This window comes from Lissotriton helveticus, chromosome 3_1, assembly GCF_964261635.1.
Source record: "Lissotriton helveticus chromosome 3_1, aLisHel1.1, whole genome shotgun sequence".
Classification (NCBI taxonomy): Eukaryota; Metazoa; Chordata; class Amphibia; order Caudata; family Salamandridae; genus Lissotriton; species Lissotriton helveticus.
The window spans coordinates 396,258,659-396,286,117 of NC_136061.1; the positions used below are offsets into that span (position 1 = coordinate 396,258,659).

A 27,459-nucleotide genomic window follows, 5' to 3' on the forward strand; every position below is an offset into this window, starting at 1 on the left:
GGGTGACGACACTCAAAAGAGAGAAAAAAATGCAATTCCAGACCTAACCTCTAGATGGCGGAATAATGCACAGCATGTGAATCCGGAAAAGGATTGATGCTGCAAAACTCCTTGCTTCCTTACCCATTAATGCCCAAAACATTCAGATACACCAGTCACTAGTGTGAAAAGGAATGACTAAATCCATTTACATGTTAAATTGCCATGCTGAGGACTCTATTTACTTCTTGAGAATGCTCTGAAAACTGGTTGCTGCCTCCAAAGTCCTGATAAGCATTTACCAGTGCACTCAACCAAAACATGGTCAACATCTTTTTGAAGGTTATTTTTGCTACTGTTTATCTCCAATATGACTTTCAACAGCTATCTATGTACAACTACCTATAGGTGCTGTATGTGAGATCGGTGACTACATACTATGGTCATGAGGACTGTTCTCTGTAAGTTGCGCACGTGCACACCTATGTCACACTGAGCGCTCAGTGTCATGTGTGAAACGTGCACACACAGAACCTTTGTAAAGACTGTTTGCGCTGCAGCTTTTAAAACGCAAGTGGCGCGAAAAACTGTCATTTAATTCTGCTCTAGGTGGAGAACGAGACCATCCATGAAGAGAACAAAAGCAGGAGGCAAGTTCACCAGCAAGTGGCTCCTGCTTTGCTGCATTTCTTTTGTTAAAAGGGCGAGGGGGAAGATTGTGAATAGATTAGATGTTATCATTTTTCACCAGACATTCATTATCCTATTGTTGCCAAAAGGGTTTATTTGGGTACAAATCAATTCTTATTAAAGAGAACCCTCAACCATGGTGTTACATTTTAAATTCCGAGTTTGTGCTTCTCCAGACCAAGCACTCTTACTGCTTACCAGGATGGATGACGTCACTCCTACACTTTGCAGTCCTCTGTCTTATGTAACATTCTTATACACTGATTACATGCCTACGATTGATTGTCTCTGTTTAATGTGTGTGCAATGTAAAGTGCTCTGACACCCTACACTTGTATGAGTGGTGCTATAAAATGAATTAAATGTATCTAAGAGAGTGGTAATGGCGACTCAAGAGGCACTGTTAAAGGGTGGTAGTAAGGGAATTAGTGGTGGAGGTGGTCATTGGGGGGTGCCAACAAGCATTGGTGCACAGGTCAACACCAAAGCGGTTGAGTTCCTAACACACACAGCCTTGGCTGCAGCACACAGAGACCTTACGCTGCCACACACAGAGGAAAGAAATCAGAGGGAACAGTGGTCATGACCGCTTATTATATGATAAGCCTATACAAAGTGCAAAATTAATGCTGTTATTATTTCTATTGCATATCAAGTTGTTGCATGCTCAAAAGAATAGAAACAATATGTAATATTACAAATACGTAATTTTCAAACTTTAGGTGTGCAAAATGTATGTTGCTTTTATGAGTACATTGAAAAAGTACTTTGGGCCATTTAATTGTGATGCTCGTGGTTGGTCATTACTGCCTCCATCCAGTTATCTTTCTCTTAAAAATTTTAAAACAACAAGACAGTTTAACTGGCTACTATTTTTTCTAATGTTTAGCTCTGGTGTGGTGATTTCCTTAACAAGTCCGCTCTTAGCAGCGGGGCTCGATCCAAAAACACTGTGTTACTACAGAAAATGATAGACTCTAATAATCAATTGTGTTAAAGGTCTGCCAAACTAGACCAGTAGTGCTGTTCATACACAGCACAGGTTTACCAAATGAAGGCCAGAAATCAGCAACACTCTGTTATTTGTGTTTTCATGCATGATTCTAACCACCCTTAGAGAGGGTTTAGGTACAGGTACATATAAGAAGAGTGAGTTGTAACATGTAGATTTTTAGTGCTAGACAACCAGTTGATCATCCAGCAAGGATGGAGAATGCCAGAAAATACTTTGAGTCAAATATGTCCCAAATTGATAAAGTCTTGAAGAGCAAGAGGCCTGTGAAGCCTCGGTGACAAGGCTCACGGCCCTTCAAAATTTGGTGAGGGCCGTGGACAAACAACTCTCCACTCAGACCAGTGGCATGGTTTACTTTTCCAGTGAGCTGCCCAATTAGGCCATATAGAGTGGCATTGTCACCGTTCCAATCTCAACCCTTTCTGCATCGACATGGTTAGGTACCACCAACCAGTCCTGAGGGATGTTGGTTGTCTCATGGGCGAGCGGATTGACCACCACATGGAGTTTGACTGCCAGGAGAGAGAAGGAAACCAGACATCTCTACCATGGGGCCTGTCCCCCACAATAGAGCCACCTATGTGGTACCGTACTGCAGCTTCTGTAACATCAATGTATGGCCTCAGCAGAGTGGCCCTCCTTCTTACCCCCACCACAGGACTCAAAGCAGCAGAGGAGTCTTTCAAAGAACAGACAAAGAATGCCTGCCCTCTGTGCTGTACGGGGAACAGCGTTTACTACGCAACTTTTACAACGCTGTGCCTTTACGATGCAACTTTTACAACGCAAGTCGTTACAACGACTTGCGCTGGGGGGGCGCTCCAGAATAGGGAATAGTTTAATTTACTATCCAACTCCTTCCCTACTATCCACGGGGACTGGAGTTGGAATAGTAAATTAAACTATTCACTATCCAGCGCCCCCCAACGCAAGTCGTTGTAACGACTTGCGTTGTAAAAGTTGCATCGTAAAGGCATGCGTTGTAAATGCATGCGTAGTAAAGACATACATCCGTGCTGTACTGAAGATGGCTTAAGTCTTGTCCTCTAAAGAAAATCTGAGTGGCTCAGTCAGCTGATCGAAGCCCCTGCTTACTCGGTCCTCATGCCTCCTATCCCAGCTTTCTCTCCATTCTTTCTCACTGCTCTTTGTTGGGTCATTGCTTCACCCTTTGTTTTATAGGTTCTTATCAATATCTCCCCTCCCTCAACCTGCTAAATATTTACCTTTGAAATATGCAGCTCCCAAGAGGAGGATGCTGAGTGTCTTGGGAATTTCCTGGAAGATCCTTGTCACTTTGCCCCCTGTTTTCTGCTGCACCCAGTTGTTGGCCTCCTGCAGGTCTACGCGGGGGTTGCCAGTTAGAACCTTCGGCTTTGCCCCATAGAACTTCTCTGCCTGGTTCACAACATCCAGTTTCAGGCGCAGCCCTGAGGACAAAAAACAACACCTGAAATTCCCAGTTACCTCGAAGTGTGTCCTCTTTCTTTATTATCACCAGACTCTGTACACACACGCCTTACATTGCATCCTGAAAACAGTACTCTAAAGATTGCATTCATAATCCATTTTTTTGAGTGATCCATTTTTTCTTGCTTCTCATAACTCTGTAGTATTAGACTCGCGCCTCTTTGCTGTAGGTGACTTTGGAGGCCATTTAGCCCGTGCACAGACACATCTCTGGTTTCCTCCTATATACATCCACTATGTATGAAGCCTCCGTTTTGCTAGTTAGACATCACCTCTTACTCAGCAAGGCAACCCAAGGTACACCTGGCCCCATGAGTGCTCCAATATTTTGTGAGTTAACACCACACTGACTAAAAATCTTTATCACTGGGTGTGCCATCCGTCATTGCGGTATTACCTCCCATTTCTGGGTTGTGTGATACAAGGTTCCATTATTCTGACATAGAACATACTTTCACACCATGGAGCATTCTAACATCTTTAGAGGAACCATTAGTTACTGGTATTGGATTTCATGTTCTCTAATCTCAGAATGAAATACATACAGAGGTCCAGAAGCTCACACAGTTTCAACTTCAAGCCACAAAACATCTCATATGTGGTCCCAGCCCATTAAACCAGCTAACGGGGGAGACTCAGACACACAGATCAAGCATGACTCCATCTGTTCACAGTATCTGGAAGGATGATCCTCTCATACTTCTCTCACATAGACCCTGGGGTGCTCTAGTCACCCCTATTCCCAGGTCATGGGAAGGTGCACAGGCTCCAACCTCAACCTCTGTTTGCGGTGGTACAGAATCTGGGTGAGACTAGCACATCATGGAATGAAGTGCACTAAAAGAGAGCCAGATCCAAGAACCCTTGAAATACCTCCTGGTGTAACTGCATTAGGACATCCTGAAAGGAGCCTCACTATCGATAGAAGCGACCGGCTGGACCCCAGATGGCGTTCAGAAACTTCCCACAAATCTGCCATAGCTCAGCTGGTGAGCCCATGTCCAGGAGAAACTGGTAACACTTTGGACGGTGCTCTCCTGCACGGTTAGCAATATACCCCACTCACATTGCCTCCAACCATTTGTTCTGCAGTGGTCTTTTCAGCTTAATCAGCATGTGGAACAAATTAATCTGTGCCTGCCAGGTGCTCCTAGAAAAGCGAATGTTCACTATTTACTTAGGAGGAACCCTATAAGACGCTACAGCGATTTTTTCTCTGAGGAAAAGTATCTGGCAGCTTCCCAGTTCAGCCTTCCCATATTATACCACACTCAGATCTAATTTTATTAAATTTTGAGTAAGTAGAGCATCCAGACATGGCTTTTTAATTTGTATTCTGGAATTAGTAGCCCTGCATGTATTATGAGAAAAGCAAAACTTTAAAAATAAATTGAACAAAACATAACTAGGTGTGGACAAATCAGTCATACGGATTGGATGCTCCTTGGGAGCTCTGCCACACCATCTGTTCCACCACTCTGACAAATCACACACCAAGTCAGCTCAGGGCAATGGTTGAATCCCAGCACTAGTGCAGCAAACCAATCCTAACACAGATTGATGCTCGCGTAACGAAACATGTTCCTTTTGAGCTCTACCTGAACCTGTTACTCGGACCAATGCTACCTCTTCTTTCCTTGCCAAATCCAGAAGTTGATGTAGAAGTGCTCAAGTCTACTGACGCACGCATGTTCACTTCTCAAATTCCATGTTCCATATTCAACTATACTAATATACTGCCCAAATAACTGAATAACATATCTACTACTCAAATTACTTCATATTTATACTATACTAATTTTCAACACTAATCCTTTATGGGTTCCGGAGTGGCGTGCTACTCGCCAAAAAGCGCTTCAACACCTATCAGGGGTAACAAGTGCTATATGAATGCAAATCTTTCTTCTCCTTTTATCCATCCTCTATCCTTCTCACTCCAAGTAACAGACTAATATACACCACTGAAATTACCTCATATTTCATCTATCCTTCTGCTATAATTCCAAATCCAAATAACTGACTAACCTATTCACCACTTAAAATGTACTTGAATGTTTCACTATACTAATTCAACACTAATCCTCTGTGGGTCCCGGAGTAGCGTGCTACCCGCCGAAAAAGCGCTTCGACGCCTCGTCAGGGGTAGTAAGCGCTATATAAATGCAATTACAATACAATACAATACAATAACCTACACCTTACTTCAACTTATACAAACTGCACCTTCTAAACAGACACCTCTCTCCCCCACACCAGGGAAATACTACTCTTTCAACTATGCAAGTCTTAGTGACAACACCCAGGGGTGACTATCTGCTTAGATACATACAAGAACCCACTTTTAGAGCTTACTCAAGGTGCATGATAAGGCAGATGATTTTTGGTATTCTTCATTGACTGCTACCATAGTAAAAAGTTCACCCGGTGTGAATCTACAATAGATGAATGCTGCAAAGCTATTGGTTTGTAGACGTAGGGTGTCTTAACCTCTTTCTGCACCATCACGATTGAAGACAACTCATTGCAGATGATTATTCTGTTAAAAAGACATACCCTGCCCCATTCTCAAGGCAAAAAACGAATTATTCGTTTTCATGTAAAGTAGGGTGGATGTCAACAGCTTTTAAGGTGCCCAAGCATCTTAAACCCTCCCTGAGCTGTAGTGATGGAAAGGAGTAAAGGAATACGAGCCTGCCCCCAACCATGTCCTTCTCTGTACAGCCACCAATCATCTAAAGGAATTAGAGAACCGGCTGCTAGTCTGCTGATCTTCAGTTGTTCCACAATCCAAGTACGAAACCATTAGAAAAGTGGACATCTTAAAGTTATTTATACCCAGCGCATGCAATGCAAGTGCTACAGGAACCATAATAACTTGTGCTTAAAAAAGCGAGACCATATGGATGGTACCTTATTGGCATTTATATACTACACATTCTGCCATTGGTGTCAACTCGGTCAGTCTTTAGCAGACACGTTCAAACCATAAGATCATCGCAGGTCACCATTAACCACTAATGCATGTGTCATGTTGGTTATTTTCATCATTATGCCTCTAAGCACTAAGAGTGGGGTAAGAGAGCAGCAGGAGAAAAGGAAAAGAGGGGCGAGGAGGAAAGGAGGAGGACAAGTTGTAGGGGTCTCCGCCAACTCTGGTATCTCAGGAGCAGCAGCTGGGTTTCGGCATCAGATTGGAAGGAATAGGAGAGAAAATCATTTTTAAAAGATGTCCAAGAAAATGTGGGGATGCTGCTTCTGGCCTTAGATCCCGTTGAAGCACGGTTCATGGTAGGACAGAAAATATCCTAATATGGTACCGTGACATTAAAATTAACATTCAGATCAGTCATAGATCTCCAGGGAAAGAGACATATTATCATTTATAATCATACAAAAGGTGAAGAACTAGAATATGTAATCTTTGATATGTGTTCTTTTCATTTTTATAAAATTATTAGCACTTTGTAATTGACGAATACCGCAGATAACCTCTGCAAATTCTCCTGACTGCACTTGTTAAACAGTTCGCCAGTACAGGGAGAACTTGCAGACTCGCATTACACTTGTCTCTAAAATCAAAATGTTAATGAGTTGATCAATAAACTGTATCAAAGTACATTAGTTACATTTTTTAATTTACATGAAGCAATATTTGCAATCATCCGGATATCCCTAATCTTGAAAAGTTCAGAAGCTCTTTTCTAACGAAATCTACCAAAAACTGGTCTTACAAGAATTGTCTGAAACACTAACTGACCAGACAATGAGAGCATTCATGTTACAGAATAGTAGACTTAGAACATTTGGCTGTAACATTGATGTTTATGCTAAGAAAGTAACATTGCTTACCCTTGCAGTGCTCAGAGTGACTGTATTGCCAAGATTAATGTGTGCAATGAGGATAACAGGTTGGAGTTCCATAAACTATAATCCAAAATCGTGAGCACACAGCAGAAATTAATTTATAAAAATGTTTTGCCACCTTCCATTTTTACAAACTAAAATCTACAGAGAAAGAGACATACCCACATCAGACAGAAGTATACTCACTAAGCTCTTGGTGCAATCACACAATTTCCAAGATACAACCGCAATCCTTTCCTGGAGCAACTGCCTTTCTCTGGAGCTCCAGCCCCTACGACCTAAGAAAGCTCAGCCCAGGGGCATAGCTTCCATTGGTGCAGCAGATGCAGTGGCTCTAGAGCCCACGGAACTCTACTTATTACTGTATTTTCTTCTTCGCACAGCAGCTAGGGGGGCCATTTTTTTTCCCTTGCACTAGGGTCTATGATGCTCTACCTATGTGTTGTATCTTGTGTATTCTACAGTGCAGTCTTCCCTAGTGCTCTGCCCCTTGCTGCTCAGCCAGTGTGTGAGGTCACCTAGAATGTTGAAATTGTTGGTGCTTGGATGAGTGAACAGTTCAAGTGAGTGGGCTGAGCAGCAGGGACGCTGCTCCTGGTGGGGCTTACTTAACCCCTTCCACGCTGATGACGAGCTGGGCTCGTCATGGCGTAGCCTCCTCGCACGCTGATGACGAGCCCAGATCGTCACGTAAAGAGCGCTTTAAAAAATCTCAGCGTACGAGCGGAATTCCGCCCGCACGCATGCGGTTAACATTTCACCAGTTACCTGGAACCGACTGTAACTGAGTCTTAATAAACCTCTTCTTATAACTTACACTACTGGCTACTGGATTACTTGGCCATAAACACTTCACTTAGTTTACAACACTACGCTACGGACTCAGCCCCCTCTTCACCTTCAGGAACGACTTCAAATCCCATCTATTTAGATCATTCTTGAACTAAGCTAGCAGTACTTTGAGGATCACACGCAGATAACCCAATCACCAGGAACTGAAATGGCAAACATGATATCTTTATTATAACCCTGGCGCTGACACGACTTTTATGCTGCTGCTCTTATTAGAGTAAGTTACTATGGGGTAACCCAGTATCCCTCAGAACCTGGGCAGTATATATAATATAAACAATGGTTCCGTCGGGTAAAGAAATGTATGTATTGAATACAGGGTAACTATGAATGATACTAAATTCATAAAATAATCTACCTATACCCTATTAGTTGTTCTGGTTGTGCATTTTTGTGTTTTGTATATTGAAAGCAAGTTAATACTGCAGTTTAAAAAGTGTATGAATTAATATACTAAAACTTGAAGTAATTTGCTACCCGACGGAACCATTGTTAATATTATATATGCTGCTCTTATTAGGTACAACCACGTTTGATGTCGAAGTCGCATTTGTTTGTCTTTCCCAAAGCACACGAAGCAGGTAAATCTGCATAGTCTTACTTTTCTCCAGAACAATGCGAGATGCTGTCTGAAATCCATTCTTTGGGGAGTTCAGACCAGCGATAAGCTCCTTGTAGGTGGTGTGAATGTCTGGATCAGTGAGGAGATCATAGAACAGGGCTCGATGAATCACAGACTCTGTCCTCTTTCCAGCACCTGCAAAAACAAGGTAAGCTTGAGAGTTAAACACTGCTGTGCCAGTTAAGCTGTATGAGGGAGGAGTAACATCTGACTTCACGATGAGAATGGACAAGGTGAGTTAGAAGACATGTGTCACTTATATGTGGCGGTAGAGCGCAGTGGTCATGCTGAAAAGAGGTCAGACATAAAATAAACATTCCCGCTCAACCTTTCTACAATAATAATTAGATTGAATACAGCATCACTGACCCAAAGAATTACCTCAAATGTTTATTTTATTATTCATACCTTACTTTCATTTGACATGTTTTTCATGTCTAACATTTTTATTGCATTTACATATCTTTCATTAGTTATTCATCTTAATTTTCTTCATGATTATCTTACAACAATATTTTAAAATGCCCGTCCCATTTTAAACACCGTCTCTTGTTCCAAACCCTACTTGTACACACTCCATAAACATATTTTTCCCAATACACCAAGAAATGTTTTTCCAATAGCACAATATATAGATCACCTCTCATTCAGTCTTCCATTGTTGCATCTTGATCTAGGATCTCCAAATAATATTGGTCAACACACGTTTTGTGCATATCAAGTTGTCTTAAACACTTTCTTCAGGGCCTATGACCAATGAATTTTCTTTCTTCACCCATGACTACAAATGCTAGAAAGAAGTAAAGACCTACCCAAAGTCGCTCTATGGGGGCCCATGCACAATTTGATATTGCAGTTGGGTGTACTACTGACAGTTCTAAGGACAGACTGGAGGGAGCATGGGCCACGCTCAAGTGGGGCATGAATATGCTGTTGGGAGTTTTAGCGGCTTACTGAATGACATGATTGAGATGGCAGTGACGAGGCAAAGGTTCCTGATATGTATCATTTTTTATAGTGGTGACTTGCTACTATAATTCTCAGGGGAGATATCACTATATTGGTTGGGTGTAGTAACTTACCCCTGAAAAGACGAGTGTGTGCAGAGGAAACTGGCTGGGACATGGAGATAGTGCTAGGTGAAGTGTTGAACTGTATTACCCAAGTATATGCTGGAGCAGATGGTGATGATTTGTGAGGCGGAAAGGGCTGTTAGTATGGAAATGTTGGCTGAGTGAAGTGCTGAGTTACCAAATCAATGGTAAGCTGAAGAGGGTGATAATGTTCATGGGGAAATAGAAGATGTGGGTTGGGTGAAGTGCTGACTTACCTAAGGGGGGAAAATGTGGAGTGTGGGGAGTGATGCTGTGTTGGACATTAGTTCATGAAGGCATTAATGGGTAAAGTGTTGACTTACCCACGGACAGGTGGGAGACGGAGGTGCAACACTGAATTGAACATGAAGGTAGAGTATGGTGAAGTGACCACATATTGAAGAACGTGTTGAATGGGGTGATGGGGATCCCCAGGGAGGGGAGTCCTAAGGATTTTGGTGGAGTGAAATGATCACTTACTCAGTGAAATACTAGAAAGTGTAGAGACAATGCTGAGTTGGACATGAAAGTAATTCTGAATCCTGTTTATGCAAAGAACAGGTTGGAACGGGGCCAATGCAGGAAGGCACATGCTGCTCACATCCCTTACTTACCCAAGGACAGGAGTGACAGGGTTTTTTGGGCTTGTGTCAAGCAAGAGAGAACCGTGGTGAGGTTCAGGGAAGATATGAAGATATTTGTTGGGTGAAGTGTGGACTTACCCAAGGATAGGCAGGAAAGGGCAGTGGCGATGCTCAGCGGGGACAAGATGACGTTGCCTGATGACTTCTTATTGGCTTGCTGTCGGTACAGATTATATCCAAAGTTGGAGGCGGCTGCTGCCAGTTTGTTATGTGGACTCTTGTAGAATGGATCTTCTTCTTCCACCTCCCCCGCTGGTGGATCAGTCACCTCAGGCTCCTTAGCGGTTAAAGTGTGTGGTGTGGAGATAGAAATGGGGAATCACACAGTAAATCACCATGGCAAATTGTAAGTCAAATCTACTCACTGCTTTCCTGTGCTCCCCCACACTCCTTTCTTAGGGGTTTTATTGTTTTTCTTTAACTGTTATAATATTCTGAAGAAAATACTAAGTCACACAATTGTGGGGCAAGCAGGAAGGTAAATACTAGGGGAAATCCATATTCAAATGAAGCTGGCAGGGGTTAATTAAAAGATAGTCAATAGCACTGTGGAGCAAATAATGAGATGTTGTAAACAGCAAATTTCAGTATCACTTTTGACTGTCTCAATATGGAAAAGCTGAAAACCATAAACGGTCTCTCACACCTCATCATCTACCACACTGCTAGGGGCTGCACCCCAGAACATGATAACTATACCTCCATGGTCATCACGCATGACATGAAAACTCATCCCACAAAGGTTCACAAAACAAAGCCAACAGCCTTCCAACCACACACCCTACATGGCTTAGCTTGCTACCCATGTAGGTAAGGGCCCTTGTGTCCCACATTGGGGTAGTACATGTTATATAAAGGCTGCAATACAATACAATATCTCTCCCTCTTCCACGCCTCCATTTTCAACTCTCTTTCAGACCCCTGCAGCCTCTACTTAACTTTGGCAGTCCCACTTTACATAGGCAAGGTAAATGACCATAGACATTTGAATTCTTCATTCAGAAATGGGCTTAATCCTCAACTCTCCAGGAAGTTCATAATATTCCAGGGCCTGGGAGGACCCTGCATAAGACTCACCTCCTGTCCAGCAGGGTCTTGCGAGCTGGTGGGTGAGAGGAGAATCCCCACACACAAGGAGATCAGCAAGAGCTTCATTCTGAGACCTGCAACGAAACAAGAGCAACTCAAATGCTGCTAGATTGTTGACTGCGTCTGTGATGCATTTCATTTATTAACATGTCTCTCCCTTAAGTAGTGTAGTTTCCCATAATCCATCCCTGCTCCTATAATCTTTATTCAACTTTTTTGCTTAAATGCATACTTTTTTATATAAATGCAAAAAGCGATATCATGGACTTAAAATATTTTGTAGACTTTTTCATCTCAGTACATCTTATTAAAGAACTGGGCACCGCAGTGAAGATCTAAATCCTACTGGGTTTGATTTAAAAATGTGTGTCTTGCTTGATGGTTATACGCAGGAAAGATCAGAAGAGGAAATGGTGGTATATCTTTCATTGAAACTAATAGAATTTGGATGGGTTACAGGAAACATTGTGTATAAGGAAAAACAATTAAATATAAATGGATGCTACCTCAGCAATAAGGAAATGTGTCAAATGTGAAGAGAAAGATGGGAACAGTGTATCCCATTTATCCCTCTCAGCTCAAGATGGAGCCAGACATCTGATCTATTCCTTCCCCTGGCACCTAAGCACACTGCCACAGATACTCTTATATCTGGACCTGCCATACCTCCAGCGAGGGAGACCTCTGCTCCCAATACCATCATCATGTTTGTACTGAAAAGACCTAAGCAATGATCCCAAACACATCTGTGATGGGCTGAGGCGTGTGAATAACCCAGGCACACGAAGGCATTATCAGAGTACACACGTAGAGTCGATGTAGTTCATCAAGAACCAAACGCTGGCAGCAGGAAAGTCCGCCACAGAACCAGGAGGGACCATGTGATTTTCCGTAAATTCATACAAGATTCATTTTCATGGAGTGGACCTACGTGGAACTAATATACACAGTCTGTGGTTGCCCTGGCTTCAGTCCAGTTTCCTAGACATATGCTGAACATACTTAAACTATGGGGAATGTGTAACTGCAAACATGAAATTGCATGTGTTCATTCTCACCAGAAGTAGGTTGTGTCATCTATAGCTCATTGTCCAATGGCCCAGGAGTTAAAATACCTCTGACTCATGAACTCGATGCCCCACTGTCTGTGGAAATGTTTATTTTGTGGTAGCATACGAACACAAACATGTATTTATGTATGGGGCTAAATGACAGCTCATCTACCAAAAGATAGCTTTCTGGAATCGTGGTAGACTTTCACCATTTCTCTACATACGCAGTGATGCATCACTGCAAATTAACACCCTCAAAGTTTACAACCACAACTATGCTGACTATATACACAATGAGTTTTGTTTATTTCGTTTGTACAGCACTACAACTGCGTGAACGCTTCTTTGTCTGGCGAGTTAAATGTGGCAACACCCTACAGAAAACACAGAAGACACATAAATACAACATATTCTCTTATACATTTCTGTACCAAAAAATAGAGAGTGGTCCTCCTCACTAAAGGGACAGGACACAATAATGACACCAAATCAAAGGAAATGCAACACTTAACAAGCATTGGCAAAGCCACTAGGTCTTGGCAATGGCTGAGCACCGAGCTATTGGCATTGTCAATGGTATAGGTCGCATAGGTTTAAATACAAACACATTTTCAATGGAAGTCCACACAGAAATCCAGTCTATGGAATATGCACTTTTGCGTGCATTACCCAGTTTCAGACTTTTTCTCATACTCTATTTCCTCCTAAGGGTTAACATTATCTATGAAATACATAGTAATAGAAAAATTATATATCAATTGTTGAAGATTTTGGCTGGCATTAGGCATTGTATGACAACAATAATATATCATTATCTGCAGCATTCTTCAACGTGATCTCCAAGATGGGGGTGGTATTATGACGTGTTTCAACAGTCATCAAAGCTGGAGCAGCTTGTGTAGTACATGCAGGAGGGTTTGTGTGTAACAATCCTAGGCAATAACAACAACAATATAGAAATAAGGGTTGCATTGAGGTGGACATACAAAAATACAAACAATTGTTTGGTAGAATATCCTAGTCCCACACAAGAATTGTTTGTGGCTCCTGAAGAAGGCGTTTATTCTACGCCGAAACGCGCGTCGACGTATTAATTGCCACCTTTTGAATATTAATCATATGTGTTTAAGTTTGAATTTTGGTTTACCTGTTGCTGTGTACCATTATGGTTTTTAATTTTATTGTGTAATTACTAATATGTATTATGTTATTATGAATTATGATTGTAATATGAATGTACATTAAAATCCCAATAGGTTTTTAACAGTGTATTTTTGTATGTCCACCTCATTGCAACCCTTATTTCTATATTGTTGTTGTTATTGCCTAGGATTGTTACACACAAATTGTTTTCCCTGTCCTAGGAATTAGATTATTTCTTTATCATAGGGCTCTTGTTTTTCTCATAGTACATGCAGGAGGGACAATGCGCTGTTCAGTGTCGCCGCACAGGTGCTCTGCAGGAGGGATGGCTACCTCTAACTCTGATGAGGAGGAGTATGAAGAGTGGCTGGTGGAGTCTATCCAGTTGTGAGTAATGAGGGCGCCCGGTGTGGAACATTTGTGGAAGGGATGCTTCTGCGCGACAGTAGGGGAGGAGGAGTTTGTCATCACCAGGGAAGGGGGGCTGCCTCTCTTAGAAAGTGGAGGTGGCGAAGTGGGTTGTTGTACTGGGGTAATAAATGGGGGGCTCTTTTCCTAGACCAAAAAATGCCAAAAAACTGCTGCGCCTCAAAGATCCCCCGCTGCTAGTTTAAAGAGGTGCACAATGTAATTCTGCAGTGCCATTCTGCGCCAACGCCTCTGTGCATCACTACACTGCAGAATGGAGCACAAAGATGCTGTTATGCATCAACATAACTGCCACAGAGCTCCAACCTACAGACGGGTTGTCTATTGCATTGCAACATTTATAAAGTGCTTTCTACCGATGTGTGTGTCGCTTAAGAGCTTTTGTACGTGGGTAGCCTGTCACATTGTATAGGCAGCGGCTGGAAGTGAGAAGAAAATGAGAAAAATAACAAGCTTGTCCCAAAACAATGCCCTACAGTGCCCACAGCGTATGTTTAAATGTAGTTGGGTGGTGCGCTCGGGGAGGGCTAAACACAGGAAGAGGCATTACATATGCAGGCCCTTGACAAATGGGGTGGACGAAAAATGGAGCGACGATGCTGCCAGCAAATGGGAAGCCAATGGGCGGGCTGGAAGCTCACGATGTAGATACAGCATGTCTCTGTTCGAAACAGTGTCTGCTTATGATCTGGAGCCGAGACCTTAAAAGGATAATTCTACAACTACTGAAATACTTTAGATAAGTGCTTTTAGAAAAAAACTTCTCAGCTTGAATAATGCATTGTGTTATACCGCATCTTGTGCCTTCAGATGTGCTCAGTGCTCTTGCCCTCACTTTCCTCAGTACAGGCCTGTGGCTAGTAGAGCTTGAAGGTCACGTGGCTATGCATGTATACTTTTTGTAGGGTTTTTCAGCAGATTCATCAAACTGGGACAAATGTCTTACTGGTGTAAAGTGCTTTTTCAATGGACAATGAGCCTGAACAATAACTAATCAGTCACTATTGTGGACTCTTTTATCCTCAGGTAGGTAGATGGAGAATTACTAAAGTCACCATCAAACATTATCTGGAAAATCAAGGCTTGTGGGACATTGTCAAAGACCTTCAGAATGACAAATGTGGAAACACTGATTCTTGGGAGTGGTTAATTTCTTTATGGAATGAAATAATATTTACAAATGGTGTCTGCAATTACAACGCAGGAAGAAAGAAAAAAAATCACCAAAGAGGTAGATCTGAATAACAGTATAAATATCGTTTACAGGTACCACCCTTTTAAGGCCATTCTCGTACTCTTACAGCGCAGTACAAATAAATGTATCTTTGTGAAAGCTGCCTCTGAGGTGGTGAAATACTGTCTATGCTCTTTCTGAAAGGGGAGATAAGTCCTAACATTCTCGCAGCAGGGGCCGGCTTTTATTCCTGGGTGAATTGTTTGGTTTAGTACTTTAGATCAGTATATATAATAACATCAAGACGGCTTCAAGGTGCAAAACAAAAAAATCACACTTTGATAGAACATACACCATCACAAAAAATAATGAGCAAAGACAAAATATTGGCTATCAACATAAAACTAGCACCAATCCCCATCATTAAATTTTGGTGGTGCGTAGTGTCGGGGGGTAACAGTAGACAGGTGGGTAAGACTGGTGAGTAGAGTCATGACCGTTTTCTTATTTTGTTCTGACGTGAGTTTTTGCAAAACATTATTGTTGGAGAAGCTGCTGAGCTCTTGTCAATCTAAAAAACATTCAGTAAAAGAAAATATAAATTTTTGGTCCAAAACGGCACACATTACCATAGAAGTTCATGGCACCAAATGGAACTACTTTGTATGCTCCTCGTGAAAAGGGAACATGTTGTAACTTACAGTGAAGTCAGACAATGGATGAAGTGGGTTGAGGGTGGAAGAAAAATGTGAAAGACACAAACAACTGACTTATGGATGAAATCTGGCCGAAAACCCACACATAACTAAGTTATACACATAATTTTAGTAAAATCAAAAAGTCAAACTAACACCCGACCTAAAACAATCTATCTATTATTGGCTGCCAGCTTCTTGCCATTGCATTTTTGTACATTGTATTACAAATAGAGAAGGTTGTAAAGATAGATAAATAGAGAGGCTTGCAGAATAGATAGAGAGACTCCCAAAGAAAGACAGAAGATAGATAGATAGATAGATAGACAGACAGACAGATAGATAGATAGATAGAGTTGCCAAAGTAGATAAACGGCACTGCACAGATTCAATTAGTAATACAAGTGTAAAATATGTATACAATCATAACATTCAAAAGCACTGATAGTAAACTATGAAGACGTACAGGAAGGACATACAGACTAAATTGGTTTACAAATATAGGTGTAGTCCTCAATTAAAATACATACAGCAGTGCAGTTATAAATGCATTTCATTGTGTGCATTCTAAAAGAGAGTTATTTTATAAAAAAAATATTTGAATGGACACAATCTGGTATATTCTGAAATAACAGCAATCAGACAACAATCATTGTCAAATCAGATAGTCTGGTGTTGTCCACCAGACTTGTAGCAATTCTTGTTTTGTTTTGACAAGGTTTTTGTAAAATGTTATGGTTCGGGAAGCATTTGTCACATATTACCATAGTACTCTTTGGCACTGAGAGGAACTACTTTGTGGGTGGATGTGCTCCTTGTGATAGGGAAGCATGCTGTAAATCATAGCGTTGTCAGCCAATGGCTAAAGCAGGCCAGCCTTTGCCCCTTGATGCATGGTCAAGTGAGTTGGAGAAAAATGTGAATGACAACCATAGACAAAAGGATGAAGTGTGGCTAAAAACCCTTTTATGTACCTATGTCATAAGAATAATTTTAGTAAAACCAATAGTTCTTGGCTTACACAGACCTAAGAAAAAGCCAATCATTATGCCATTGGCTGCCAGCCGCTTGTCTTTAAGGAAGGAAGCAAGCAAAGAAAGAAAGAAGAAAAGAAATGAATGAAAGACAGAAGGGAGGAGGGAAGGAAGGGAAGAAAATGACAGAAGAAAAGGATGGAGGAAAGAAGAAAAGGAAGGAAAGAAGAAAAGGAACGAAAGAAAGAAAGAAGGAATGTACGAAAGAAGAAAAGGAAGGAAGCAAAATAGAAAGATGGATGGTAAGCAAGAGAGATAGATAGCAAGAAAGAAGGAAATAAACAAAACAAGGAGAGAAAGAAAGAAAGAAAGAAAGAAAAGAAGAAGAAAAGGAGGAAATAAGTTAATAAAAAGTGTTAGAAGGACTGCAAATTAAACAGGATAATGGTTGGTTTTCGTCCTAGGCAAAGTTTATTAAAGAACCATTGGTGAGATTGAGTCCAGAATAAATGTGTTCTGAAGAATTGTCACCTTATGACTTCACATACATAATATTGAAGTTTTCAGATGTTTGTACTGAATGCTTAGTAGGGAAAAAAAGATAACTTAATACAGAAAAGTTTCGAATTGACGCAGTCTACTATGCTATGAAATACCAGTAGTCGGGGATACTCCAAAAGGAATTTACAACAGCATTGGCAAGAGACAGGAACTGATAAAGCACGAGATGTGGCCTGTGCTCACATCTGGCATAAAGCCTGCTGCCTTCTTCTTTCACCTCAGGCTCTAAACACAAAGGCATCACTAAAGTTAACTATAATTTATGTTATGTTAAAAATACTTGTTAAGCGCACTTACACCAAGCAGTTTCATCACGCTGAGAGTGGGAGGGGTGACAGTTACACAATAACCAAACTTTTACTCATATGCCTGGGAGAACAGCAGGGTCTTGAGGAGTGTTCTGAACTGGGCGTAGGATGTTACTGACCTCAGTCCAGCAGGGAGAGAATTCCAAAATTGAGGGGCCAGGAATAAGAATCTGAGGCCACCGTGTTTTTTTACGTTTTAAAGTGGGAGTGATAAGCAGATTCAGATTGGAGGAGCGCAGTTCATGAGAGGAGGCATAGAGATGGATCCTTGACAAGATTAATGCAGGGCCATTCCCGGCAAGAGCTTTGACGATGGTACAGCCCAGCTTGAAGGTATAGCATTTAGCCACCGGAAGCCTGTGGAGGTTCTTCATCAAAGGACGGACAAGTTGGTGTCTGGGTTGATGGAAAATGAGCCTGGCTGCTTGGTTTTGTGCCAACTGCAACCAGTGAAGTTGATATGCCGGGATGCCGACATAAAGTGAGTTGGCATAATCAATCTGATTTGTCACTATTGGGTCTAAGCAAACAAAACTTTGGACCCACCCACATAGCTGGCCATACGCTAGATCTGATTTTATCTAATTCCTCATTGGTCTCCTGTCTGCCTGCGGAGCAGGTTAGCTGGACTGACCATTTTGTCCTGGAATTTTATACTCCACTTCCTGGGCTTGTTAAGTCGCAGCAGATTTCACTACCCGCTATCCGTAGACAATGGCATAAAGTTACAGAGAGCTCTTTTAAAGAGAAGTTTAATATGCCCACCATTTCTCCTAGTGATAATATTGATATGGCATTAACTAAATTCACTAAGGCGACAAAAACAGCCATTGATAAAATAGCCCCTTTAAGACATTTCAAACCCCGACCAGCCGCTAAACAGCAAGTGTGGTTTTCTGATCACCTAAGGACCTTGAAACTTTCTGCAAGGAAGTTAGAGAAGAGATGGAGAACCACCCACTTGGTAGAAGATAGAATAAGATATTGGGAGTCACTCTCTATCTACCATAGGGCAATTCGGACAGCACGAAAAACACATATAACAGCGCAAATTGCTGAGGCTGGAAACTCCCCTAGAGTCCTCTATCAGATTCTGCAATCTTTTGTCAAGCCCACAGCTTGCGAATCTGTAGAAATAGCATCCCAGCAGCTGTGTGATGAGATATCTAATTTCTTCACCACAAAAATTGATAATATCTATGAAAAGATAATTAATGCTGGTACTGATAAGGTTTCCTCAATGACAGCATTGTCTCAGGCTGATACTGAGCGGAAACAGAATACATGTTCTCTTGAATTTTTCTCCCCCCTTTCTGGGGAGGAAATTCTGACATTTATGACCAGTATTAAAAGTGGGAGCCCGGAGGACATTATTCCAGCCAGGATCATACCCGCTCTAGCAAGGCAGATTTGCCCCATTTTTGAGCAGCTTGTGAATCTTTCTCTTACTTCCGGCTATGTCCCCAAAGATTGGAAGCGAGCTCTTGTCAGACCCATTAGGAAGAACACTGCTATTCCTTGGACGGAATTGACGAATTTAAGGCCAATCTCACTGTTACCTTTTCTTGGGAAAATATCTGAAAAGCATGTCAACTTCCATCTATCCAGATATATCGAACTGGCTGACGTTCTTGACTATTCCCAGTCTGGGTTTAGGCCAAGGCATAGTACGGAATCCACTTTGGTATCTGTGACTGACGATTTACACATGTACCAAGACAGGGGCTTTTCAGTGATCCTGGTTTTGCTGGATCTATCAGCGGCGTTCGACACCGTGTCACATTCCATCTTGACAGAACGGTTGTCGAACGCCGGGATCAAACATAAAGCCCTTGCTTGGCTAAAGAGCTTCCTATCCGATCGCACCCAGAGTGTCACCATGGGTGCATATCGGTCAGCGGAGGTAGAGATCTCCAAAGGGGTGCCACAGGGCTCTTGTTTGAGCCCTACTCTTTTTAACATCTATGTGGCACCCCTGGCAAGAGTGATGCGTAAGTACGGTTTCATCCCCGTGTCATATGCTGATGACACGCAGCTCCTCTTCCCGTTTAAAACTATCTCCGCTGAAGTGAAGAGCTCCTTTTCAGCTGGTATGAAGGCAGTGGCACAATGGATGTCTGCCAACTGCCTTCAATGTAACGTCAGTAAAACTGAGGTAATGTTGTTTGGGGAAGCTAAATTGCTTTGGTCTCCGGACTGGTGGCCCTGCGATTTGGGTGTTGTTCCCGAACCAAAGTCAATTGTAAAAAACTTAGGGGTCCGTCTGGATCAGGATCTGACTCTCAAACAACATGTTAATTATATCTCAGGTACATGCTTTCATACCATTAGCCTACTACGCAAGGTTTTTCCTCTTCTGCCTGATTCAGTGAGGAGAACTCTAGTCCAGGCACTAGTTTTAAGTAGGATTGACTATTGTAATGGTCTACTGCTTGCTGCCAATGAAGGGGTATTGGACAAATTATAAGTTATCCAGAATACTGCGGCTCGTTTGGTTCTCAATGCCCCTCCTAGAACTGCTTCCAAACCTCTTCTTGACCAATTACACTGGCTTTCTGTTCGGCAGAGAACGAAATTTAAAATATGTTGCTTGATTCACAAGTGCCTAAATGGCCTAGGACCTGCTTATTTGAAAAATAAATTTGTTCCGTATACCCCCATTCGATCTCTTAGGTCCAGCAATAATTCTCTTTTGCAGGTACCTCGGGCTAAGAAAGCCAGACATGGGAGTAAGGCTCTCTCCATAGCAGGACCTACTCTCTGGAACAAACTCCCTCTGCCACTTAAACAATGCACAGACCATTTAAAATTTCAGAAACAATTGAAAACAATCCTGTTTAAAAATGAAATTTAGCTACCACTCATATTTATTTCTTGGTATTCTACAGGTGTCAAAGCGCAGAGATACTCCAATGTGAGTTGATTCCAGCGCTATACAAACCAATAAATAAATAAAATAAATAAATAAACGAAGGCGACTAAGGTCAAGGCCTCGGTAGTCAGGAATCTGTAGATCTTAAGGATTCTGCGTAGGTGGAAGAAGCAGGCAGAGACCACCGCATTGATCTGGGGTTTCATGGACAAGTCATTGCTGATTATAACCCCTAGACTTTTTACAGATTCTACTGGGTGTGGAGGACTGCCTAGGAGAGGAGGCCAAAAATTAGAGTTCCAGGGGTTGGCAGTACCTCCAGTTAGAATCAGCTCAGTTTTATCAGAGTTGAGTTTCAATTGGTTAGCGTACATCCATTCGCTGATGGAACTCATGGTGGATTGAAAGTTGGACACTGAAGTGTTAGAAGAGTCAATTTCGAACACCAGCTGGAGGTCATCAGCATAGTTGAAAGTTTCAACTCTTCTTTTGCGTAAGGACCAAATCAAAGGTACCATGTACAGGTTAAACAGGAGGGGCGAGAGGGGGTAACCCTGGGGGACCCCACAGGTCACTTTCACTTTCTTGGCCGAGAATTGGCAAGGCTGCTTGAAATCCGTTACAGAGGAAGGAGGAGATCCACTTTAAAGCCATACCCTGGATACCAGCATTACTGACACGATCGATCAGTAGGCCATGATTAACAGTGTCAAAAGTGGCTTACAGATCCAAAAGTACCAGGGCCTGGGTGATGGTTTTATCGGCCCCTCTACTGAGCTCGTCCATGAATGCTAGGATGACTGACTCTCTGGAGTGTGCTGGACTAAATCCTGCCTGGTGAGGGTCGAGGAACTGAGAGTGCTCAATAAATGAGCTGAGACAGTTCGCTACGTGGGTCTCAAAGATTTTACTTAGGTAGGGGAGTAGGGAAATGGGGTGGAAATTGCTCAGGACCAAGGGGTCAGAGTTAGGTTTCTTCAGGATCGGGACAATTTCAGCATTTTTAAAGGTGTCTGGGACAATGCCTTGTTTGATAGAGTTGTTCAGAAGTGATAGGGGCAGGTCTGGGCAGGTAAGAAAAGCCTCCTGTAAGATATGAGGAGGGCAGCAGTTGGTGGGGGAACCTGATCCCACTTTTTTGAGTAAAATTTAAAAAATCTTCCTTAGAGATCAGGGGGATTTGGTCCAATATAAGAGAGTTTTTGCATGTGATAGGGGAGGCAGTCGAAGTTGTGGGATTAGGAATACTAGCTTTGATGGTGGCAATCTTCTCGATGAAGTAAGAGTTAAGGGAGTCACTTGGTGATTGTGAGGGGACAGGTTTTGCCATCATTCTATCCGGTTCTGCAAGCTTGTCGACTATAGAAAAGATACCCTTGGTCTTAGTAGCTGAGTTCATAATTTTTGAGGAGAAATAAGCTGCCTTAGTCTGGAGGATGGAGTTTTTATAGTCTTTTAGCAGGGTAACATAAGTGGCTTTTTTATGAGACGTAGTCCCGTCTCCAGCTACGCTCAGCTTGCCTAATGGCAACTTTTTTATGTTTCAGATCGTCGGAGAACCAGCATTGAGCGTCTTGGGGGCACTTAAGTTTAGTTCTCTTAAAGGGGGCGATGCTGTCACTAGCTGATTCAAGCCATAGCTTGATGCTTGTTGCCTGATTGCAGAAGGAATCCTGTTCAGTTGGCGATGTGGCCTTTAATAGTGTGCAGAAATTGCCAATATTGGCCAGATTCCAGTTTCTAGCCAGGTGATTACCTATAAGGGAGGGTTTGGTTAGGGGGGCACAGGCCATGGTGAATGTGATAAGGTGATGGTCTGACCATGTACATGGGGAGATTAATGGTTGTGAGATTTCTAAGTTGGAGGTCCAGACTTGGTCCAGAATATGTCCCATTATATGAGTGGCATCGTACACATGTTGAATGCAGTTCATTCCTGACACGAGATCAGTGAATTCTATGGAGCTGGCACTCTCTTGTACATTAGTGGGCCAATAATTAAAATCTCCAATTATAATGATTCTGGCGTGGTTGATGACTAGTTGGGAGATCATTTCGCCTAGCAGTTGGGGAAATGAGGGCTTGTAGTAAGGAGGTCGTAAAAACAAAAACACTGCCACTGAGGGAAACTACCTTTTGTGTGGATGTGATCCATGTAAAAGAGCAAAATGCAGTCACATTAAGTCAAATTAATCAGTAGCTGAAGTGGGCTGACCCACTGCTCATTGCTGTATGCTGAAGTGAGTGGAAGGAAAATGTTAATCACACAACAACAGACCAACGGATGATGAGAGCTGGCTGAAAGTCAATTTAGGCAAGTATATTATGTATATAATGTTTGTAAAATCAATAGGTCTTGGCTAACGCCAGACCTAAAAAAAACAAGCTAATACGACACTCCAGCTATTTTCTCTCCATTAATAAATTCTAACAATCTTTCATAGTCTTCGCTCCCTATGAAATGCCTAGCTTCTATTAAAAATGTATTATAAATATAATGATTATATCTCTATTTCCTCACCCCACTCCAATCACACATCAAAGAGAAAAACAATATTGTTGTCCCACCATCTGCGATAAAATGGGAGCGCACGGACTGTGGGCATGAGGTAACAATGCTCCAGACTGTTGAAGGCAAATCCTAGGACAGTGAAAGACCTAAGCCCATAATAGGAACCACCATGTTTACCCAGAGTCTAGGGGCACAACTCTGACCCAGAAGCAAAGGCTCAGCCTCAGACCTGATTTCTAGCCTCATTTACTAGGAACACACCATAGCACACTTCTCAGTTCCAGGGAATGTTTAAGTCGGGACCCCAGTGACATGGGCACACTTCTGCCCCTAGTAAGCAAGCATGCCTGACCTGCCGGAAGCAGACACACTTCTGTAACAAGGAGAACGCCTGGGGCACACATAGCTTGTACCCAGAGCCTGGCCGGCTATCCAGACTGGCATGCTACTGGTAGGCTTCTGGTTGGGGGAGTGTGTTCTGAGCAGGGTGCGTTTCCATGATGTAAACATGTAGCACAAACCTTAATTCGAATACTAGCTTCTTGCCCTTCCAGAACCCCAAAACTTATAAAGAGCAGCTTTTTTGCTCTGAAAAAGGTGGCAGTACTAGTAGCTGATGGTGAAGGAGTCAAGCCTTTTGCCAAGGCTGATTTTACTTTCCTGCCCGGCCCTGCCTGGACCCCTTGGGTAAAGGACACCTCTGTCCGCCCACCTCCACCAGAGCACTCTGCATCAGTGACATGCCTTCAGCCCCAAAGGACAGTTCGGTCTGTGTTATGGAGAGAACTATTCTGTACACGAAGTTATCACTGAGGACGGGTCACCAGAACAGTGCACCACCGCAGACAGGTTTCCCATCATGGCGTTCTCAATGTTGGACGTCTCCCACTAGGCAAGTGTGTCCCTTTGACCCTTGATGGCTCTGTGTCCACTGTGACTTATGGTTAATAAATGCACAGCATGGGCAGCCCTCAATTGGTGCCAGAGGCAGGGCCAACGGTGCTGTTAATAGAAAACCTACATCTGTGAGGGGGGGCAGTGGTGGGGGGGGGGGGTTCACGGTTGACACCAGGAACCAAAGTACACTGAGTATTATCAGACAGTTAAGGGGACGGCATTGACGGCGACCCTCAGCAACACCAGACCCACTAATCAGAGGGTTGCTGTTTGCATAAGATTAGCAGAAGAAAAATAAACACAACATTGACAGAAGCAGTGCAAAGTGCAGATAATACACCCCATCCCTTCTTTAAAACTGCATAGAGCGGCTCAGGGAAATCACCTCCGGCCCCTACAGACTAATGGTATACTTCTATAAAAGGCTGCCCCACAGGCGGACTGATAGATCCAAGAGAACTGCCCTTGTAGAGGATGCACACCTATAGGATACTCTCTATGAATGATGTACACATGCAGCAACTGCCCCTACCGAGTGTTCTGTAGACAGCTATAGGAGCCGCATCTACAGGACGTATAAACCAATAGAAACGGTTTCTGGTGGGGGATACACTCCAAAACTGCTGATTCTATGAGGAATGTAAACCTATACCAACTGTCCTAATAGACAATATATACCTAGATACACTAACATTACGAAAACTATGCCTCTATTACATATAGATATCATATGTCACCTACAGACAAAAGCTACAACCTTACACGATTCTTACATAGAATATAGACCAATATACATTGCACCGATAGGCAAAGCATATTTGCCTATAGTGACTACCCGTAAAGATGCTTACATGTGTATAGAGATTACTTTTGAGCGGATGTACACATATACATGCACTGCCCTTAACAAGGGTGGTTAACTGTAGAAACTGCATTTAAACCCTATATACTTAAGTAGAATTTCCCTAAAGACGATATGTATTAAAGACATCTATTTCACAGTCCCTACACCTACAAAAGCTGCCTGACAAATCCCACGTTTTACATCGAAAGAGCCTCCCCTACAGAGGACATATACCTATGGAATGTGTGCGTACAGAAGCTAGTGACCCAAAAGGAATGCACTTAAGAAACTTGACAATTACATTGAAATAGGTTACTGTTTTCATAAAGGCATTCACCTTAACATATTCAACATACAATTATGTCTGATCATGTTTGGGCATCTTATAGTATTTATTGATCTCTGGGTGTTAAATGGTATATTTTAGTCCATGTGTAATAGCCTAATGGTGCTGGTTAATTGGAGAACCAACCCGAAGTAAGGTACATGCTGCACTAGATCACATCAAAAATGCAATGCTGACAGACACTGAAGTTGGCATAATACCCTGGACAGATCCTTATGGAATAAGCAGATAAGCAGAGAGATGTTCTGTAACCAGCTGCCTGTATATAAACCAGTATCCAGGTGACATTTCAAAGATCTGTTTTTGGTAATATCAAAGTGTTCCCTCCAAAACTGGGGTAAAGCCCACCCGGTGAATGTGGTCACAGAGGGAGAAGGACTGATGATGAAGAATGCCACACGGAATCGCCTCTCACCAGGCCGAGTCACCCCCTTGCTCCTCCTGCCGCCTCCTGCTCCTGACAAGCCAGCCTTTTGCCGCATTTTACCGCCGACGACGCCCCCCTGCCCCCCGAGCGGCCCAGCCTCAGCAGAGCCGCCCACTCGCCAGTTTTTCCTGCCGCAGCTCCACACAGGCCCCGCCCACCTCCGGCCCATTGGCCGAACCGCGACCGACGCCCAGCTGACCCGCCCTCCCGTCCCCCTTCTTAAGGGGACAGCAAGGAGTGCTCGGGAGTGACCGCTGCGCCTCTCACCAGGCCGGGTCACCCCCTTGCTCCTCCTGCCGCCTCCTGCTCCTGACAAGCCAGCCTTTTGCCGCATTTTACCGCCGACGATGCCCCCCTGCCCCCCCGAGCGGCCCAGCCTCAGCATAGCCGCCCGCTCGCCAGTTTTTCCCGCCGCAGCTCCACAGAGGCCCCGCCCACCTCCGGCCCATTGGCCGAACCGCGACCGACGCCCAGCTGACCCACCCTCCCGTCCCCCTTCTTATGACGCCCCCAGAGCGACCGCGCAGCGGGAGCACCGATTGAGCGCCGAAGGCGCGCCAAAGGTAAGCCCGTCTGCGCCTGTCCGCGTCTGGACCGCGCCCAGCACCAGGATCCCTGGCCCCCGCAATAACCAGCCCACCCGCCGGACCTACGACGCCACCGAACTCTACGCACTCAACGCCGGTAGATTCCCGGGCTGCTACCGAGCCACCCCGAGACGCCCCCACGGACCCTTCTGCTGCCACTCCTGCAAGTTCACCTGCATCCGGACCTGCACCTCTCCAGCACCGACCAAGACCAAGACGAGCAACAGCAGCAGCCACCTGAAATGCATCCTGCTCAACACCCGCTCCATCCACAGACACGCCGTCGAGCTCTGGAACCTGCTCGACACAACTTCACCAGACGTCGCCTTCCTCACGGAAACCTGGATGAATGCCTCTTCAGCGCCCGACATCGCCATCGCCATCCCAGACGGCTACAAGATCATCCGTAGGGACCGTATCAACCAGACCGGAGGAGGCATCACCATCATTCACAAGAACTCGATCAGCATCACGACCAACACCGACGACTCCCTCGCACCCGCCGAGCACCTGCACTTCCAGGTCCACATCAACCCCAAGACCACCCTCAGAGGCACCCTCATCTACAGACCCCCGGGACCACGCACACAATTCAGCGAGGACATCGCTGACTTCATCAGCCCACACGCCCTCCTCTCCGCTGACTACATCCTCCTCGGGTACCTCAACTTCCACCTGGAGAACAACAACGACCGCAACACCACCACCCTGCTGGACAACCTCGCCAACCTGGGACTCAAGCAGCTGGTGACCACCCCCACCCACTACGCCGGACACACACTCGACCCCGTCTTCTCATCCAACAAGGACATCACCTTCAGCCACGCCACCGGACTCCACTGGACGGACCACAGCTGCGTCCACTTCAGCTTCAGAAGGACCACGATCCACCACCACCAGCAACAGGTTACACGCAGAAACTGGAACAGGATCTCAGCCGACCAGCTCGCGACTTCCCTGAGCAAGAACCCACCCACCAGCGCAACGAACCCCAGCCAAGCGGCCAACAACCTCACGCAGTGGATCAGCGACTGCGCAGACGACCTCGCCCCCCTGAGGACCCCGCCCAGCAGACCCGGCAGCAAGAAAGCCCCATGGTTCACCGACGAACTCAAGAGCTCCAAGAAGAACTGCCGAGACCTCGAGAGAACCTGGCGCAGAGACCCAACACCGGACAGCATGACTGCCCTCAAGCTCGCCACCCGAAAAAACACCACCAACTCATCCGCGCCACCAAGAAAACTGCTTTCAAGGAACGACTGGACTACAACGCACACAACAGCAAGGAACTCTTCAACATCGTTAAAGAGCTCTCCAAC

At 43.9% G+C, this 27,459-nt stretch overlaps 1 protein-coding gene across 1 annotated transcript in view; it reads right to left on the reverse strand.

Annotated features, from left to right (window-relative positions):
- The window catches only part of SERPINF1 (serpin family F member 1), a 61,406-nt gene that overhangs the window by 27,228 nt on the left and 6,719 nt on the right, over window positions 1-27,459 (reverse strand). The window contains exons 2-5 of the mRNA XM_078680152.1: window positions 11,308-11,393; window positions 10,309-10,507; window positions 8,472-8,627; window positions 2,911-3,114 (exon numbers count right to left, since the gene is read on the reverse strand). Of these exons, the coding sequence (XP_078536278.1) occupies window positions 2,911-3,114; window positions 8,472-8,627; window positions 10,309-10,507; window positions 11,308-11,385 (637 nt within the window). The 5' untranslated portion in view covers window positions 11,386-11,393. The remainder of the gene's footprint in view (window positions 1-2,910; window positions 3,115-8,471; window positions 8,628-10,308; window positions 10,508-11,307; window positions 11,394-27,459) is intronic.